General features: G+C 37.7%; 1 protein-coding gene across 2 annotated transcripts in view; it reads right to left on the minus strand.

The window, feature by feature from the left end:
• The window catches only part of LOC145997467 (sialin-like), a 98003-nt gene that overhangs the window by 26733 nt on the left and 50059 nt on the right, over positions 1 to 21211 (minus strand). For both annotated transcript variants that reach the window (XM_083134547.1, XM_083134548.1), the window contains 4 exons: positions 13834 to 14156; positions 9365 to 9589; positions 6687 to 6771; positions 2869 to 3089 (listed from right to left, as the gene is read on the minus strand). In XM_083134547.1, the coding sequence (XP_082990673.1) occupies positions 2869 to 3089; positions 6687 to 6771; positions 9365 to 9589; positions 13834 to 14156 (854 nt within the window). The remainder of the gene's footprint in view (positions 1 to 2868; positions 3090 to 6686; positions 6772 to 9364; positions 9590 to 13833; positions 14157 to 21211) is intronic.

Consider the following 21211-nt stretch of genomic DNA (forward strand, 5'->3'; position numbering starts at 1 on the left):
TGGTCCCTTACATTGAAAGAAGAACATAAATTGAGAGTATTTGAAAATAAGATCCTTAGGAAAATATTTGGACCTAAAAGGGATGAGGAGACAGGCGAGTGGAGGAGGTTACATAATTTAGAACTACATAATTTATATGCATGTCCAGATATTATTAGAATAATTAAATCAAGAAGACTTAGGTGGACAGGCCATGTGGCACAAATGGGAGAGAAAAGAGGAGTTTACAGGATTCTTGTTGGGAAACCTGATGGTAAGAGACCTGTAGGAAGGCCAAGACGAAGATGGAGGGACAACGTTGAGATGGACCTAAAGGAAATCGGTAGGGATGGAAAAGAGTATATAGATCTTGCTCAAGATAGGGACAGATGGAAGGCCTGTGTTGCTGCAGCCATGAACCTTTGGGTTTAAGAAGGCTAGAGAGTTAGTTAGTTAAAAATGCACAACACTTCTAATATTGAAATGAAGTAGAAGGAAATATCAGAGCTCAGTGCATCAATACAAACGTTTAATCTGTATTAAGAAGTTACATAGGCCTATATTAAGCTGTAGATTCTGCAGGTTCTTAGACAAAAGATTCCAATATGTATGTTGAACCAGGAGTACCCATCCCCACCCACCCCCCCCCCCACCCCGCCCCCGTTTATGCCGAATTAATTACTCAAATTATTTTTGTCAGACAACTTTTTCTCATTTAGATCACTTGGCACCCATGGCCGACTCCCGTCGCCCCTAGCTACAGCTCTAAACTTGACGAAAACTAGAAAAGCAAATAATGTGAGTGAAGCAAGCAAGAAAATTTTACAAAATGAATTTTTATTTGCATAAAATTTGAAATCAAAGGGGTAATTCTCCTCTGTGCCCCCCTGCAGGTGTCCTTGGCCGTCAATGTTTGTCCCCCTTGCTACCCTAGAATTGACTTCCGTCGAAGGTTGGAGGGGGGGGGGGATGACCCTGTCCCCCTGTGATTTCGTCACTGTATAATACAGACATATTTAAGCAATATATGTTTACTTTAGATACTTTAGGCTCACTGCCATTGTTAGTCAACCTTATTCTGCACAGTCTGTCTGCTCGACTAACCTTGTATTAATGCGAATACCACACACCCCTCCCCCTCCATCCAAACCGATTCTAAAGGCATAAATAATAACAAGTCAATTAAACCATATGATCCCCCCATTTTTGTGTGAAGATATATACAATTGGTATAAAATGTTGTAATAGTGGGTAGGTTGAACGGCAATTGTAAATGTGAATTATTGCATGTATTCACATTTTATTTAACAATCAAACCTGAAAAACCCAATTAAACCAACATGCACCCAGGTGGGTTGGTTTTTTTTTTTTTAAAAAATGGTTTTTTTCAAACCCTGTAGAAAAGGCATATGACAGCATGGACAGAACAAAGATTTGGAAGGCTGTAAAAGAGAAAGGAGTTGAGGAAGAGATAGTGTGTAGAGTGCAGAGCACATACAAGGTCAACCAGATCTGTGTGAAGACACCAGTGGGAAGAACGGAGTGGTTCAGTATAAGTAATGGACTAAAACAGGGAAGTGCTCTTTCCCCACTGCTCTTCGTAATTACAAAGGATGCAATTAACGAAGAGGTGGGGGAGATGATAGGAGAGGAAGAGATGAAGGCCCTGTTGTTCGCTGATGACTTAGTAATATGCGGAAGCAGGGAAGAAGAAGTACAGAGACAGCTTGATAGTTGGAGTGAGGAAATCAGAAGAGCAGGAATGAAATTCAGTGCAGAAAAGAGTGAGGTGCTAATAACAACAATAAACAGAGCCAGAAATGAACCAAGAATAAAGATGGACACGGAAGAGTTGAGGGTAGTGGAAGCTTCAAATATCTAGGAAGCATAATTGAGAGAAGTGGAAGCATAGATGAGGAGGTAAACAGAAGAGGACAAATGGGTGGTGGACTATATCAAAGCTTTTGAAGATTAATATGGAACAGGGATGTACCTATGAAATACAAGGAGATAATATGTAACACATACTATGTGCCAATAAGTACATACGGAGTAGAGACTTGGACAATGACAGAGACAAAAGAAAGATGCAGGCAGTGGAGATGAAATTTTTAAGGAGTACAATGGGGAAGACTAGAAGGGATAGAATAAGGAATGAGGAGATCCGACAGACAGTGGGTGTGGTGAAGCTTCAGGAGAGGATAGATCAGGCACAGATGAGATGGTTCGGACACATGAAGAGGATGGATGCAGAAAGACTTACCATGCACAATGAAAGGGAATAAGGCCAAGGGGGAGACCAAGATGTCAGTGGAAAAAGCAGATACCAGAGAGTGCTGGAGAAGAGGACAAGATTGGAACACTGTGGATAGAGAGGAGTGGTGGAAGACCAGGAAAAACTGGAGAGGCTTGACTTCTATGCCGACCCAGCCAGAGGCAGGAAACGGCAAAGGATAATGATTATAATTTTAAACTTGAAGAAATGTTGCCCCTGTGGCCGAGCATGTTAAGTGATTGACTTTGATTTCAGCATCAAAGGTCCTGGGTTCAAGCCAGCCTGGGCATACATGTTCTTTGTGTGTGTCCCTCCATAAATTTCATTCATCACTCATTCTCATCATCACAATTAGCCAAAAGTGGGAGAAGTCTGACTAAAATAACAAAAATACAACTACAAATAGAATTATATCTAATGTAACTTATTGTTTTCCCCAATTTTTTGTTATGACATTCTTTGCAACAATAAAATGTTCACCTCCCTCCCCTTGTCTCTATTATAATTCTGATTAAGGTCATCAAGGACTGAAACAACAACACATGCGAATGTATGCAGCTGACATGTTTCAACTTTTCTACCGCTACAGGTAATCTTTAATACTGTATGCTTACCTTTTCTCTGCGGAGTGTACCTTTTGTTGAATTCTCAATATGCCTTCTCTCTTGGTCAGAGATCCGGGGGTGTTTCATAGGTGAATCAAACACAAATTTTGACCAGAGAATGAACCACACAGCACCAAGAATACTTAAAGCATAGAATAATGCATTGCTGCCAGCAGCACGCACGAAAGGAGCACCAACTAGGATTGACATAGCACTTCCAAAATACAAGGCTGAAAGAAGAAAAAGCTATATCAGAATTTAATGTTGGGAAGCATCAACAACAAATCAAATATTTTGTTTCCTGACTTTCACTTGTTTGGTAATATTATTCTTGAAATATGAATATGGCATTAAAAACTCACATATGCTCATGTAATTGTAGCTTAGTGAACTTCAAAATGTGGGGTGATCAGAAAAAAATGTTACAAGCACCATAAATTTCAGGGTTTAAGGCATCATGCTTGGGGCTCCGGATACAGGATGCATGCAGGTTTGAGTCTCCTGGGAGGGGGGGCATAACAACTTTTCTCCAAAGATTTCGGCCTGTGTATGCTGAGGAAATTGGGGAGCTACGAATGAGTAGATTAACCTGGTCTTGGAAACCTATGACAACGACTGGGGGTCCGTCGTGCTGATCACACATCACTATGTAACTGGCTGGATGATCTGCCACCTCGTCAGGTGGGAGTGAGGCCTGCAGTTGGCAGGTAGGTGATGACCCTCACGGGCTGTTGCATTACGGGTTATTAATACTGATGTCCACTGCCAGACATTTCAGCATTTACAGAAGGATTTTAGAAGAAAACAGTCAGGTTTTCTACACAGCGGTGTGTTCCATCTTAATGATATGCACATCCCCATACACACATAAAACCTTTGCTTGTTTCGCAAGGTTTTATTGGGAAACCATGGATCCCACTCCCCTTAAATCTGGATTTGGCACCTAATGATTTCCACCTTTTCTCTGCTCTAAAGTAACACATGTCTAAACACTACTTTCAGCACAATGAGGATGTGAAAACTGCTGTCTCCAGATGGTTCTGAAATCTTGAAGCAAAATTTTGTTCCACCTGTATGAAAAACTAAATCTCATGCTGTGATAGGTGTTTGAACAGGATCGTTGTTTATGTGGAGCAGTAGTGCCATGTACCCAGTAGCGGATTAAAGACGTTCTCTTGGGAGGGGGCAGGCAGCCATTACGGCACCCCCTCCCCTGAACTTTCGGCACCCAGAACACTTCCCTCACAAACTACAGTCCTACCATATGTCATAAAATCACTGTCATAACTAAAATATTGTGTAATGTTTTTTTTTTACAGACATAAAAAAATGCATGATAAATATATTTCCAATATAATTCTTTTTTTATATGTAACACATACCGTGCTTCCAATTCCTTGAGAGGCCGAGAGATTGGGAGAAGTGTTGAGGGCAACGCTAGTGGAGATGCCGACATTTTCGACCAGCAACTCCCTAACTACAGCTCGAAACTTGGCAAGAGTAAGGAAAGGAAGTATTGCGAGCGAAGCAAGAAAGAAAATTTTACAAAATATATATTTATTTGCATACAATTTGTCATCGAAAAGGACAATTGTCCCTCCATGTCCCTCTGAAGGTGCCCTTGTCTGTCAATATTTACCCCCTAGAATTGATTTTTTTTTTCAAGATTGGCGGGCAATGCCTCCCTGCCCCCTGCTGTTGTGCCACTGATGTAACATGGAGCGACGTGAAATATAAAATACACACGCAACATGTGTAACCTAAATTACATAAATTTTCTCTTCCAAACAATTGTTCATACATTTTAGACAAAATCAATAAAGAGAATTCTTACTTCTTTCTGTGGCAAATTGCGTTACAGAAAATACATTGCGAGTGAAGCGAGGAAGAAAAATTTTAGATCAATTTTCTTGCAAACTGAAAACAATATTGATTTAACAGGGTGCAAATAAATCCACGGGGTGCCATGGCATTCTCTCTTTTACAACTTTTTTCCATTTAGATTGCTCGACACCCAGGGCTGACTCCCGCTGCTCCCTAGCTACGGTTCTGAACTTGATGAGACTAAGAAAAGTAGGAATTGCAAGCGAAGCGAGCAAGAACATTTTACGAAATGTATTTTCATTTGCATAGAATTTGAAAACGGGGGGGGGGGGGGGGCTTGGCTGTCAATGTTTGCCCCCCTCCCCCGAATTAATTTCCATCCAGGGTTAGGGGAGAGCAATGCCCTCTGCCTCCCCTGTGGTTATGCCACTGTGTAGCACACCAATCATTCTAAGTTGTTTAACTTCAACAAAATAAAGACTGTAATCGATTCTTCACAAATCAAAATACATTGATTTTTGATTCCAACAGATGTGACTATCAGCAACATGGACCAGTTTAAGATATGTCTTGCCCCAAACAAGCAAGAAGAGCACTGCTGTGTCACCTTCCATAGTTGCTAATTCTTAGCTCTTGGGTATCTCATAAAATGCCACAATGTTTGATACATTTCGTTCCAACTTTGTGAATTTATCAATAAATTTTTTTAAAAAAAAAACCTCTTGTGAGAGGCACAGGAGAAGAGTGATCACCCCCTCAAGCCTTTAATTCGCCCTTGCAGCAAGTTACTGAGATTGATAGTTGTAGTTTGCCTAAATTTTTTCCATGTCAGCTGTTCTCTCTCCCTGGCTATGGCCTTTCCATAGTGACTGTGCATGAAAATATGAGTGAGAAAGCAGAAGTGGTGGGAGTATTTTCTAGGTCCTCTGTGAAGGGGTGGTTGGTCACCTCACAACTCCTTTGATCCACCCTAGTACCTTCATCCCTTCGTCCCTCCCCCTTCCTTCATCATCCTTACCTTTATTTGCTCCCTCTTCGCCTCCTATCCATCGTCTCCCTCTAATCTTTTGTCAGTTGCCATCTTTCATCGCACCCATCCTTCTTAATTCTTATCCCTATATTTGTTTATTCATATATTCGTTCACCCCGGCCCCTATCTTTCACTGCCCCATCCTTCGTCATTCTTAATTTTGTTCATCCCCTTATCATTTGTCGCTCCTATCTTTCGTCATTCTTATCTTTGTTCGCCCCTTATCATTCGTCCCCTCCTATCTTTCATCATTCTTATCTTTGTTCACGCCCCTTATCATTCGTTGCCTTCAATCTTTTGTCGCCCCTATCTTTCGTCATTCTTATATCTTTGTTCGCCCCCTGTCTCTCGTTGCCCCTATTTTACTCACTCGTTACACTCGCCGTTAAGCTTCCTAGTCCCCATAATGGTAGTTCTTCGTAAAATACCACAATATTTACCATATTGAAGAAATAAAAATGAGATCCTTAAGGGTCTGTCGCCCCTCAGTCACCCTTTTTTCTACTCTTGTTTGTTTCTTAATTGGTACTACATGAGATATATTTCATTCCAACTGTGTATATATATTATTTACCAATATGTGAAAAAATAAAATAGGTCCTTGGTGGAAGTCACCCACGATGCCCCTTAAGGGCCTTGGAGAGGGCAGTTGCCCCTCCACCATCCCCTTTAATCTGCCCTTGCATGTACCCACTTTCACCCCAGACTGTAAACACTACCCTGTTATTTACAGGCTTTGCAACCATTTTTTCTGATCACTTCACATATTCAGTGACAATGTTTTCATAAATGAGGGAAAATGCATAACCTTTTCTATACAACATAAATTTGTAAGTTGTCCCTCCATGTAGTCTTACAACATGGTGATTCATAAAATATTGCAAATTCATTTAAAATTAGAGTATCTATATAATTTAATTTCATTACCAAACTTAAGAAATATTCCACAGACTAGAAAAAGACATGAACTTGCCTGTATAACAAGAAACAAACTGACTTCTCTCTAGAGGAGGAAACCAGGTAGCAGCTAACATGTGTATTGCTGGCCATGTCAAGCCCTGTTGGGTAAAAGAAACGGGTATTAACAATTCAATAGTAACTGTATTTAAGACAAACTTCCTCGTTTTTTTTGTTTCTTTGTTAAAACAAACTTTATACTGTTAATAACTTAAAATACATGTCTGAACTATGAGCTGACCCAAATGTCAACCTCTCTTCCATGCAGTACACCCTGGACTGCATGTAGCAGACTAAGGAGCCTCTGATGGCTGGACCTGCAGCAAGCATAATCCTCTGTAGGACCATTCATCCTCATCTTCACGATTAGCCACAAGTGAAAGAAAGGAATGTAAAATGAAGCATATCAATCAGTCAAACAAACATATCTGATATGAAATTAAGAATATATTTTCTCAAGTAATAACAATGCACATTTTTCTTTTCACGTGGTTAGAAAGAGGTCAAGATGTATAAAACCATATTACTACTCTATTATTGTTATTCACTTTCAATTTTGAATGAATCATGACATCATAACATCAGATTTTCAAAATGAGTATGATATTAAGTACAGCTGGTTCCCTTGCTAACGATTTGGAATATGTCCTAACATGATACATCATTCAATTGATTGTTTCCTGGGAACTGAATTTACATTCGTATCTGAACATCCTTCAATTAACAAGGAACTTCTATTCACATTTTCCTAATAAGCCATAATGTGAAATATTACATCTGCAATTTTGTACCACCTCAAGTTGTGGTGACTTGAGATGACCTACCAGTTGTTGTATCAAAATATCTATCACGTCATGTGAAAAAATTGGGTTTTTGTTTTGAGTTCACTTTATGCACAGATAGGCTAACAAGGACTTGAGCTACAATATAAAGTATGTGGTAGGTATTGAACCCAGAACCCCTTGATTATAAGATGACAGGGTTGGCTCGGGTGGGTCCAGCCCAGTTTTCCCCATGTGCATTTTTTCAGAATGATTCATTTCTCAAAATTTAGTATGTGTGCAAATGTTCTGTTTCCTTTCCAATTCCTTGCACTAAGACAGTGACCCCTCCCTCCTGGCAGTTCAGTGCATTGATTGAACATAATGGGTTGCTTACCCATGTAGGATAAATGTTATTTGTGGTTAGGAGCTCTATCCCAAGAGTTTGAGCACTCTTATAATCTACCACAATTACTTTTTCCTTAAAAATAGGGGGTGTGGTGTACTCAAGAAAATACAATGCATACGTATACTTTCATATTTTGACCATGTTTGACATTTTCAAACCTTTTTAGAGACTACAATTCCGAGCTTTGTGCATAAAACTTTCAGGAGCATTGTGACATTACTTGCACTGTAAATTCACAATAAAATTATCGAAACATAATGCACGATTTAGGAGGAGCATGGGTGGGGCAAAGAAAGACAAGTTATCTATTTAGTGACCATGATAACATGTTTCTGCAGCTAGAAAACTTGACAGAGTGCAACGGTATTACATGTGAGTGAAATTGAACAATGTGTTTCAAGATAGTGAATGAAAAACTGATTTTCCTTATGTTGCACGAAAGCTCTATACCATGCTCTCTTTTTCCCCAAAACTGCCTACAATGCATTTTCAGAATATAAGCAACTAAACTCAGTCACTGCAGATAATTCGTCGGTCCGCAATTTTGCAGTAAAACCTTTAATATTGTATTTCTTAGTTTAGGAGAGGAGTGTAGGAGAGGACTGGTGGTAAAATTACAAACATACATTTTGCCCTAGATGCAAAGCTTTTGAGTTGTAACTTTTAGACTTACAAGATAACTTAAAGGATTGGTGTCATATTGTATTTGAAAAAAATTTGTCACCATGTTTAAAGATGGTGTACGACAGACTGATTTAACTTGCCTTGGGAGAGCTTTAAGTTACGATTAGAAAACCAAGTCTCAGCTATGTTAGGACATTACTTGAGCTTGAAGTTTTTAATAAAAACTCTGTAATATAGTGTGTGGTTTAGGGAGGGTGGGGGGGGAAGTCACTAATTTTGAGACCACAATATTTGTAGCAAATTTAGAGTTTTTAAGCTGAAATTCATGTCTGAAATAGATACACCCAGGGAAGGATTTTATTTTGCACTTGCATTTGTTGAAAGCATTTCAAGATGGTGGATGAAAAATTGATTTTGCCTGGGTTTTATCTGAAAAAACCTGAAAACCCACCTGGGTTGAGTTTTTCGAAAAAAAAACCGGGCAAAATGCCAACCCTGTAAGATGATGATGTTACCACTGTGCCATTAAGGAGGCTTTTACATGATTACATGTAAAAGAGGGAAAAATTGTAACAGTTAGCATAAACTTTATATCTAAAGTTTCCAGTGTATCATCGGGAAAGGCATTGATGATTGCACTGTTTCTTTTATATACATCTTAAACTAAAATATGCACTAAACTCTCAAATATAAATTTATATGCACTATAAACATTCACCAAAGTATTCCAAATTAGGAGATATGAATTAATCTGGTGAAAGCACATGAATTTCCACCACCCCTAAAAAAAAAAGAAATATGCACACTCTTACTCATGAGTCGATAATTTAATTTCAGATTACATATTTGTCTCGTTCTAATCATTTGTGCAAGCATTACCATACCACCGAATTCACTTACCATAAGCATTCCCTGTATCACCCTAATCATAACATGGGCAGGAGTGTTCCAAGCAGCGGGAACGAGAAGGGAACACAACGCAGACCCAAGGGTTGCCCATCCAAATTGCTTTTTGGGTCCTATGTTGAGAGCTAATCGACTACCAGGCAGGGGCGTGATTAAGGTTCCCCAGATGAAAGCTTCTTGTAGAGTCCATGCAACACTATCTTCCTCAGTCAGTGGGACCTGGGAAAGAATGAACATTTTACTAGGGCTGAGCCGATAGTATCGGCAGATAGCAGTGGTATCAGTATTGGTTGGAATGTATTTGCCGATATGTACCGATACTTTTCCAGCATTTCGATCTTTCATGGAATCCTCAAAAATACCATGCGACACATGGAGTCTAATACTATCCTGTAAATTATGCAAAAATAGAGTTTCTTTTTAATTTTGCACCAGTTTTGTGTAAAAAAAATTGAATTTTGTGATAAAATAACATGTAATTTAATATTCTGATGTAATTCTCTCAAGTATTTTAAAGCAAAAATTTTGGTAAATTGATGTATATAATTATAATTACAGTGGAATACTTACACTCAAAGATTACAATACATTTTGAACAACTTAATTATCACAGTTTTCAAGCATCAGTACCAGCGAGAATCAGTAATAGTATCAGCATTGGTATCGGTTCAAAGTGGTATCAGCTTAGCCCTACATTTTACATTAGTGTATTTAAAGGATTCTTGTTGGGAAACCTGATGGTAAGAGACCTGTAGGAAGGCCAAGACGAAGATGGAGGGATAATGTTCAGATTGGCCTAAAGGAAATTGGTAAAGGATGGGAACGATTGGATTCATCTTGTCTGGATAGGAACAGATGAAAGGCTTGTGTTGATGCAGCCATGAACCTTCACGTTTAAGAAGGCTAGAGAGTTAGTTAGCATTTTGTGCCACTATGCTCGACACTACAATAAAAATAAAAACACATTGGCCTTGCATCATGAAAATAAGAATAAACATTTTAAGAAACACACAGTGGCGGCTGGCCAAGTGCAACAAGTGCAGATGTTTTCACCTAATTTTCAAATTAATATTGACATTTTTCATTTGCTTGTTAAATTAAACTATTTCTCAGCAGAACGTACGCGATAATACTCAAATTACGCCGCTCGGCGCTACGCACGTGAGTTCGTCGAAGAGCAAACCCCGCCAGGGTGCGGAAGACTTAGCCGGTTGTCATGGCAACGGTGACGTCACCTAGCGTTGGCCTTGAACATGGTGTCGCCCTCTACGTGAATCAGTTCTCTCGTCGGAGAAAACATTGCATCCAGTGGTTGTGACAAAATCTTTGCGTTCTCGCGAGATCTTGTTCCGCGTGTGTGTTTCGCGTTTCCTAATCGTGTGTTGTGTTCATGTGTTGAGCTGTGGTTTGTACAATGAACCCAGTAAATGACTTAGTGTGTAATTTGTTGCAGACACCATTTTCCAGATGGACGGATCAAGACAAAAAAAGACGTTTTAAATTGTGGGCGGCCAACTGACATTCTTCAAATATCAGTTAAGCGAGAGAACAAAAAGGCAGGGAAATCATACAACATTAAATTTAAAAGTTCCTGGTTTGTCGACTTTCCTTGGTTGTGTAGTAGTCGATATTTGCATTCGTTGTTCTGCTGGCTTTGTTTACTGTTTAGCAACAAATACAATGTGTGGAATAAAGAAGGGTATAACGATTTTGTCAATATAATTCAATAATTGTCAATGATTCGGTGGAACATTTAAAGTGTAAATTACAATTCAAAGTTTTTGAAAAAAACAGGAATACCATAGCAGATGCCCTTCAAGAAAATAGTAGGCTTTTAAATGTACGGTTCAATGAAAATGTAAGATTAAATAGGCTTTTCCTACAATTAATAGTTGACGCAACGCTGTATTTATGTAAACAAGAACTTGCGTTCAGGGGTCACGACGAAAGCGTGTCTTCGCTTAATCGTGGGAATTTCAAAGAACTTGTTGCATTATTAATATCGAGAAGTTCGTTAGAAATACAGAACCATTACAAAAAAATAAAAAACGTGTTCAGTGGTGACTCTAAGACATTACAAAACGAACTCATTGCATGCATTTCTGAGTACTTACAGGAATATGTTAGGAATGAAATTCAAGCTTCAGGTTTTTTTTCTGTTCAAGTGGATGACACCACAGATATTTGCCAGATATCACAGTGCTCCATTATTGTGAGATATGTTAATGAAGAGGGGAAACTGGTTGAACGATTTTTAGGTTTTTTTGACGTAAGTGCTGATAGGTCTGCAGAAACACTCTTTCATTTGTTAGACGGTGTATTGAAAGAGTTTGATTATGAACATAAATTAGTTGCGCAATGCTACGATGGGGCAAGTGTAATGTCAGGGCACTTAAACGGACTGCAGAAAAGAATTAAGGATAAAGCACCTCAAGCAATGTTTGTCCATTGTTTAGCCCATCGGCTAAATATAGTTCTGAAACAAAGTTGCAATAGCAATTCAAAATGCCGCATATTTTTTGCGAGTATCAGTGGTTTTCCAAATTTTTTTCACAAATCTGCCAAACGAACGCATGTTCTTGATTCAGTTTTGGCCAAAAGAATTCCAACTTTAACTGAGACGAGGTGGAGTTCCCATTCCAGACTCATTCGTGTGATCATTGAAGACTGGGACAGGCTGAAACATGTATTTGAAATAATTATGGACGATCCAGAATCTGATGAAAAGGCCATTCGATCAAGCAAAGGTTTTCTTCATGAAATGAACAGTTTTCAGTTCACTTTCCTGGCCGTAGTTTTCAATGACATTTTTAGTATGACTGACGTTCTTTTCGATGTTCTTCAGAAAAAATCGTTGGACATCAGTTTCTGCGTGGCTAAAATCAAGAGTACGACTGATATTCTAACGGCAAGAAGGAACGAACAATATTTCGGTACATTGTTTGAAAACACAGCCAAACTCACGAGTGTGACTACCGGAAGAGAACAATCAGAAGTTTTCCTTAATTATAGAATCCTCTACTTTGAAATACTTGATAATATTTTGATGCAAATAAGTGTTCGGTTTCAAGACTGTGACAAATTGAAGTTCCTCTGTCTTGTAGACACATCGAAATTTCAGACACATTCCATTAATTTCCCCTCCGATGCACTATGCCAGCTACAACAGTGTTATCCCCAAATATTCAATAAGCCTCAGCGCCTTAAAAATGAGCTGTCTCTTTTTTACAATGATCATTTAAAGTACAAAAATTGCACACCTGAAGAAGTTCTTCATTCTTTGAGGGCAAATCGAGATGTATTCGAGGAAACTTACAAACTCTTCTCCCTGGTCGAAACAATACCCTCAACCAGTGCATCAGTGGAAAGGAGTTTTTCGTGCCTCAAGAGAATAAAAACCTACTCAAGAAGCGCTACATCACAGAACCGACTTTCATCTTTGGCGAACGTTTCAATCCAAAAGGAGCTCTTGAACGAACTTATTGAACGTCACCCCTTCCATGAAGACATTATCGATAGATTTGCAGCCCTGAAAGATAGAAGGATCGATTTGATCTACAAAACGTAGGTGAGTCAAGCATGATTCAGTTCAACTTACTATTTGTTTTTCATTGCCTATAAATGTACTTCTTCACCTGTTATTTTAGGCACGAGCCGCTACTGGAAACACATTGTATATTACACTGGAATTTCAGGCAGGGAGACTGCCTAGTTCCTCTGTGAGATTTACTTGTGAAGTGTATACAGATTCATGGACGTCCGGAAGGGGGGGCGACAAGGAGGGCCACCCCCTTCCCCCAAGGAAATGAATGTCCACTTAAAAAGTATATATTTCACACACAATTTCGTTTCAGTCACAGTAATTTATGTTCATTATTATAAGGGTGTTGAAGGAGTATCTTCGCGTAACCGTCAATGTACAGATTGAGTATGTTTGTAAGTTATATTGTCTTCTTAGGTAAAGAAAGATCTAGTTGGAAAAATATGAGGCAAGAGAGAAAATTAAATCAATAGTTACACATAATTCTTAGACAATTGGGTTTCTAATAAGTATATGTAACTATTGATCTAATTTTCTCTATTACTCCATTTTTTTACTACTAAATCTTCACCTAATTCAGAGCCATCAGCTGCTGCTGGGGGCTAGCTCTGTCTCTCTGTCACTCTCTCTTTCTCTCACCTCTATATATTCATACTTATAAACCTATGAAGCTCAATGCAATTTAACGAAACTTAACATTACTTTTAAGATGGTCATTATTGAGTAAAGAAAGGCCTGCTTGCAGTTTATGCATGAAAAATGTTTTACAAGTTACATCTTATTTAGAATAATGTAATTGTAACAGATTTATATTTCAAAAAGAGTAACTATGACTACCTAAGTAACTTTTTGAGCAAAGTAGCTTTCCAAAGACTAGTGCATTAACTTTGATACAGCTACATTGCTGGTGCACTTGACTTACTTTTGGTTCTGGTTCGTCGTAAATTTCTTCATCGTGATTCATTTCAGATGATTCATTTGAATAGTTCTCCGCACTATCCTCATACGTGATGTTCACTGCTGTGGTGTTAGATGAGGATGCATTTTCTCCCGAACCATTGTAGACGTGAGGACTGCAATAATACTTTGTGAATGTGATGTTGTTTGAATACTCCAAGAGCTCTCCCGTAAGAGCTGGATCCTTCAATGCAAAGATGGCCACGGACACGCTGTGCTGTATCATTCCGTTCATGACAAATCCCAGCATTGCCAAGATTGCAAGCACGTGTCTTGTTGTGAAGCTTCCTGCAAGCAAGGAAAAGAGAAATGTTTAAGGAAAGTGTCCTATACCTATGAAGATGGCAAAATTACATTTGCTAAACATTATACAATGCTCCAAGGAAAAACAAATTATTGAATACATATACACAGGTTTTAAAGTGAGCCGGAATGTACCGGAACTCAGTTCCCGTCGCAACATTAGACTCCCATTCTTAATGAAGGTCTCAGGTGTAAAACATGGTAAGTGACATTGCTACTTCTCATTCTTGGGTAAGATAATGTAAGACAAGGCTCCACGTTATGGGCGCCACTATGTTACGCCCTTGGGGTACGTACTTAAATGTTATTTATATCTTAATCTCAGGGGATTTGTTCAAGAATTCAAAATAAGAAAGCATTTTATAGCTAAGAGGATATAATTAAATGCGGGTCTATATTCTGGAAACTATACACAATACAGAGAAAATATATAGCGAATCTTGTATATACATTGAAATATAAATTTACGTCGGTTATATTCTTCTTATACATATATGAATAATTGAAAGGAAATCTTCTTCTTTCTTCTTGTAATTTCTGCGAAAAGGCTTCTTCTTCCTTCCTATCTTTAATTTGGGAAAAGGCTTCTTCTTTTCTTCTTTCTATTTTTGGAAAAGACTTCTTCTTTCCTTCTTTCTATTTAGGAAAAGGCTTATTCTTCTTTTCTTTCTTCTATTTTATTTTCTTTCCTTTTAAAGCGTAATCTTATTTATTACATATATGCGCTCGCTTTCCCTGCTTCACAAGCTATACTTATAGAAAGATTAGGGGCGACTAAACTGACAATAGCGCCACCTCTATGTAACGACCAAAAGGGGAATAGCCCAGGATCACTAACAGCAAGTGCTGCCTATGGCCCAGTGTGTCTAATAAGAAGCACAACCCTAAGTGCTTCGGGGCATCTAATTGACCACAGCGCCACCGAGGGACGGACAAATACAAAAGCTGACGATATTCTCCTCCTCAGAGGATCAAAAAAGAGAAAGAGATACATTTCTGAATTCATTTGCTCACTCATTAACTTTTCTAACTGTTTCATATATGAGGATTTTCTTAATTATCTTAATTTGCTATATACAACATTTTATTCACTCCTTCTATAATTTTTATACTCTTCCTTTATATATTTTTCATGTACTATAATATATATAATTGCTCTTCTCCGCTCCTAGTTTCTATAATGAACTCTGCTCTTCTTTATATGGCGTCCTGCCATCTATCGTTGCTCTCGGGAAACAGTTCTTCCTAGAGTGTTTCTTTGTGTCATCGGAACTGGCATGTGACACAATATCCCCCTCCTTGAGGATGATAAATTTCTCTATTGGAAAAAATATTTTGGAAATAGATAAATTTTTCCACTTTCTCTACATTTCGTTTGACTCTTCTCATTGGCTCTCATTTCTACTGCTTATATTACTTTTCACTTTCTCTGTGCAATTATATCTCCTGGCATGCAGCATTTTCCCTCATCTCTCTATTTCTCTCTTCTTTCTATTTTCGTTTCTAGATATCTTATCACCACGTTCCGGAAATATTCGTGACCTCTTATGTTATTTTTAGATACAAAATATAATTCTTCAATAGTTCACCTCCTGTAAGTCTACTCGTCTAATTTCTCCAAGATAGTCTTTACCTGACAATGTCCTGCCAAAATAGTAATTTTCGTTTCACCCTTTTCTTCTTTCAGCAATCTCTCTACCGATTATAAGTTAGCTCAGATTTTTCCGTTTCAAAGAACTCTCTCTCTTCTCTAAGTTGACAATCTAAGTGTTTCCTTCAGCTACAATAATTCTTCACATCAGCCTTAATTTCATATCAGCATGTATCTAGATATATTTATCTTCTGGGATTACAACCCAATTCTCGGAATACAACCGATTCTTTTTTAACTTCTGGGATTACAACCCAATTCTCGGAATACAACAGATTCTTTTTTAACTTCTGGGATTACAACCATTTTCTTTTGCACTTTTCTAAATACACGATGACTTTTAATCGTTTAAGCTTACAAAGAATTTATTTTACTGATAATATTCGATCTTCTTCTATATTATCTTCTCCTTATTTCATTAGAGTTTTCTTCATAATTAACTTCCTTCTGTGCCTAACTGTTCTATCTTCTTCGTTCTTCCGTCCATACAATTGATAGGTTTACTTCCATTTTCCATATTACTTTCTTTGGTATCTTTCCTTTTACTGGTTTGCTCTTTCACTATCAGTCTCATTGTTGAATGGAGTGGTGACATAAATTAGCAGTCATTATTCGTTCTTAAGATATCACTTGCAGAATAGATTTTCCTCCAACGATGGCTATCATATATTTATCTTTTTACAGAAACTAACATTAAAGAATTAAAATTTTCATCTTTCAAATAGATCATTAATATTTGCCCATACTAATAATTCCATGAATTTTTCCTCTAGTGAACTGGAACCCTTTCAGACACTTTATTAATTCTAGAAACGTTCGCGTGCCAGTCTATAGATCATAACATCTCCTTTCATTGCACTAGTCAGTCCTATTTGTATCTTCCGATTCTTTCAAATACTCGTTGCTTGTCATTATCTTGTTTCTCTTTTCCTTCCTCTTCTTCTCCTCTTTCTTCTATTTTCTCTTCTATTCTTCTCAAGATCCTTCTTCCTCCATTTCCAACTTTCTTCCAGTAAAGAAATTACTTTCATTTCTCTCTTCTCCCAATCTGGTTTCTGACAAGATTTCTTCTTATGTTCTACATCTTCATAAAATGCATGCTCTCCTTGTCTTTTCCGTTTCGTCTTCTTCTTCCTTCTCTTTGGCGAAGTGGCATCAAAATCCATTTGATCTATGTCGACCCTTTTTAGCACATTCTTAACTTTCTTCAGGTTCCTTTCTATTTTTAATTTCTTTCTCTTCTTCTTCTTCCATGTCTTTACGTGAATATATCTAAATTTCATTTTACTTTTCTTTCTTCTTTGTTTACATCTTCTGCTAGGCTTATATTTCTTTTCTTCCTCCGTCAGAGACTCGACACTGGAACTTTCTTCTTTCATCTTCATTTCGACATGGATTTCTTCATCATTATATTGACAACTAAATTTTTCCTCCCTTGCTATTCCTCTTTCTTCTTCTTCTATTTTCTTATCTGCCTCTTCTTTGTTTACTTCGCTTAACTTTATAGCTTCTTCTTCTATCTTGCTGTCATGCTCGTCATTGGAACTTTCCTTTTTCATCTTCCAACTTCTATCTTCTATAAGGACCTTCGCTTCTTCTATCTTGTCTTCGTTTTCTTCTATTCTGGAAACATCTACTTCTGTCTTGCTTTCATTTTCTTCTGTTCTTGAAACAGCTACTTCTATCTTGTCTTCGTTTTCTGCTATTCTGGAAACATCTACTTCTGTCTTGCTTTCATTTTCTTCTGTTCTTGAAACAGCTACTTCTATCTGAGAATCGCTTTCCCCCTTTTTCTTTCCGGACTCTCATTTTTTCGTTCATTTTCTTCACTAATATCTGTAACCTCATCTTTGCTTCTTCTATTCATATCTAAACTCGTACTTTCGATCGACAGCATTGTTCCTTCTATTATTATCTCCCTTTTGTCAAACAATCCCAACATCCTTCTGTGGTGCTCTTTTACCATTCTATTCCTTTCGTCTAACTTTTCTTCTAACTTTCTACTATTCTCCTTTAATTATCTACTATTTTCATCTATTTTTTCTTCAAACCTTTTTTCTAATCTGTTAGTTTCTTCTAATTTTCTATTATACTCTTCCACTTGCATCAATAACTTCTGGAACATTTTCATCACGGTCATTTCTTCTATTTTCTCTTGTTTTTCCTCCACTGTAGTTTCTCCGTTCTCGTCGTCGACTTTATTTGCTTTCTCCATCTTGGCTTTCTTTCTCTTTGCTTTCTTATTCACAAATCTGCTAGCCGCAACGTTGGGCGCCACTATGCTACTTCTCATTTTTGGGTAAGATAATGTAAGGCAAGGCTCCACGTTATGGGCGCCACTATGTTACGCCCTTGGGGTACGTACTTAAATGTTATTTATACAACGGCTACAGATATATCTTAATCTCAGGGGATAGGTTCTTTGTTCGAGAATACCAAATAAGAAAGCGTTTTATAGCTAAGAGGATATAATTAAATGCGGATCTATATTCTGGAAACTATACACAATGCAGAGAAAATATATAGCGAATCTTGTATATGCACTGAAATATATATGTATGTATGTATGTATGTATGTATGTATGTATGTATATATATATATATATATATATATATATATGTATATATATATATATATATATATGCTGATTCCAAATTTACGTCGGTTATATTCTTCTTATACATATATGAATAATTGAAAGGAAATCTTCTTTCTTCTCATAATTTATGGGAAAAGGCTTCTTCTTTTCTTCTTTCTATTTTTGGAAAAGACTTCTTCTTCTTTTCTTCTTTCTATTTAGGAAAAGGCATCTTCTTCTTTCTAATTTTGGAGAAGGCTTATTCTTCTTTTCTTTCTTCTATTTTATTTTCTTTCCTTTTAAAGCATAATCTTATTTATTACATATATGCGCTCGCTTTCCCCGCTTCACAAGCTATACTTATAGAAAGATTAGGGGCGACTAAACTGACAATAGCGCCACCTCTATGTAACGACCAAAAGGGGAATAGCCCAGGATCGCTAACAGCAAGCGCTGCCTATGGCCCAGTGTGTCTAATAAGAAGCGCAACCCTAAGTGCTTCGGGGCATCTAATTGACCACAGCGCCAACGAGGGACGGACAACTACAAAAGCTGACGATATTCTCCTCATCAGAGGATCAAAAAAGAGAAAGAGATACATTTCTGAATTCATTTGCTCACTCATTAACTTTTCTAATTGTTTCATATATGAGGATTTTCTTAATTATCTTAATTGGCTATATACAACATTTTATTCACTCCTTCTATAATTTTTATACTCTTCCTTTATATATTTTTCATTTACTATAATAGATATAATCGCTCTTCTCCGCTCCTAGTTTCTATAATGAACTCTGCTCTTCTTTATATGGCGTGCTGCCATCTATCGTTGCTCTCGGGAAACAGTTCTTCCTTGAGTGTTTCTTTGGGTTATTAGAAGCTATATTGTAGATAAATTGTGTGTGTGTTGTGTTTACCAATTTCAGAAGGCTTCACTGAGTCAAATGCAAATTGTATGACATAGCAATTTCACTCGAAAATTGAAGGATGGGACATTTTACTTTGTAACTCAGAAATGACAAAAATGTCACTTACTATGTTTTACACCCGAACCCTTCATTTATTTAATACACTATACAATAGTGCATCCTTTGTTACATTTCTTCTTGTAAATAATAGATGAAGAGGAACAGAGAAAGTTCTTGTACTAAATTTATCTCCTGTCCATGGGCAGTTTGGAAATGTAGAAAGAAATAATACATTTCGGTCAGTACTATTCCTTTAAGATGTAAGTAGTAGTAGTGGTAGTAGTACTTGTGTCTATTTATTCGTGGTTGTCATTCTGGCTAATGACTGAAACCGCTTGAAGCATTGCATATGTAACAAGAGGAAAAGATAACATATCACGAAATAAAAATTGTGTGCTGAAAATACTGAGGTAACAATTTATACTTATATATAGTATGGATACCTTCAACCAGGATTGCTAGTCACGTGAATAGAACCTAACACTTCTTGAATAGGAGTAGTCCATCTTAATTACTCACCTAAACCTCTTCAGTTCTTTCACAGGAGGAAATTGTTCAAGCACAATGGCAAAGACCTTCAGCATGGTGTAAATTGTGTGTGTGTGTAGCCTTCTTGAATGCATGTAATTTCCCTCTCCTACAGATAAACTATTTGAACTCTTGTGTGATAACTACAAATTGATAAGGCCACGAGGTCCAGTGTCCAGCAGACACGAGAGTCTGGAAAGACCCTAGCTAGACCGTGCCTACCTCCACCGACCTTTCCCCACGGGGAGGTGCACAAGGCTGGTGCAAACAAACTTAGCATTACTCTTACGGGAGTATTATTTTATTTCTCCTCTTGGGAATATAAAACTTCCGATTGCGTACAAAAACACATCAGCGGGAACAGGCCACGTTGAAGATTTTGTTTGTGGCAGCAAAAGTCGAAACTTTCATTTGATTAACCATCACTTGAAGTTGCTTCTCCATAAGGAATGCATGGGATTTTGTAAATACTTATTCATCATATTTTTCGCAGATCGTACCTTGCTTAATAATCGTAAAAAAAAACTGTAACTTAATAAACCGCTTCCACGTGCAACGTGGGAAGAAATTCATACTCTCATGCACATTTTTTTTCCAGTAGCATTCATTACCCATTACGACGATATTGAAGTAAATGCACAAATGGTGCGAAATTGTCACTCTTGGCGATTTCGCTTCGGTCTGAAATCTCCAATATTCCCTCCTCAATTTACAGGAAAATAATCTCAACTATAAGCACAGGCTATTCCCAATCTGCCACCCGTCCCTAAACGGCATTGTAAACAGGACTCTGTTTACTGTCGTTTGTGAGCCTAATTTACAGTAGCTTAAACATGGCTTTGTGGCGAGAATTATGATGCGTTCCTTGTAAACCATGTGTTTGCATACGTCACACTTTAATACCACGTTAGCCAGCGTAATTGCACCGTAATCTGCAAAATGTCAGCTTTGGTTTTCTCAGCAAACAGTCCCCCTCCCTTCGCAAAAACCGCTATCTTGTTTCTCCTATATCTTTAGTGTGTGACGTCATTGGAACATATGTTAAACTTATCTTGTCTCTCGCTGTCCCTGTCAATATAGAGCGTTATCATATCATCCGTATTGAAGACAATATAACGAGATTTTCCTTCTACATGATACATCAGGAAGTTCGTTGTTCGCAATCTGTAAACAAGCAGTCCGTCACAGTATTAATTCATTTTATATTTAAAGTAAGGCTGAGGCGCTTTACCGATGTATCGGTATCGGCCGATACCAGTGGTATCGATTGGAATTTATTCACCGATACCAGCCGATACTTTCCCGGCGTTTTGA

This window comes from Lepisma saccharinum, chromosome 13, assembly GCF_977018435.1.
Source record: "Lepisma saccharinum chromosome 13, izLepSacc3.1, whole genome shotgun sequence".
NCBI lineage: Eukaryota > Metazoa > Arthropoda > Insecta > Zygentoma > Lepismatidae > Lepisma > Lepisma saccharinum.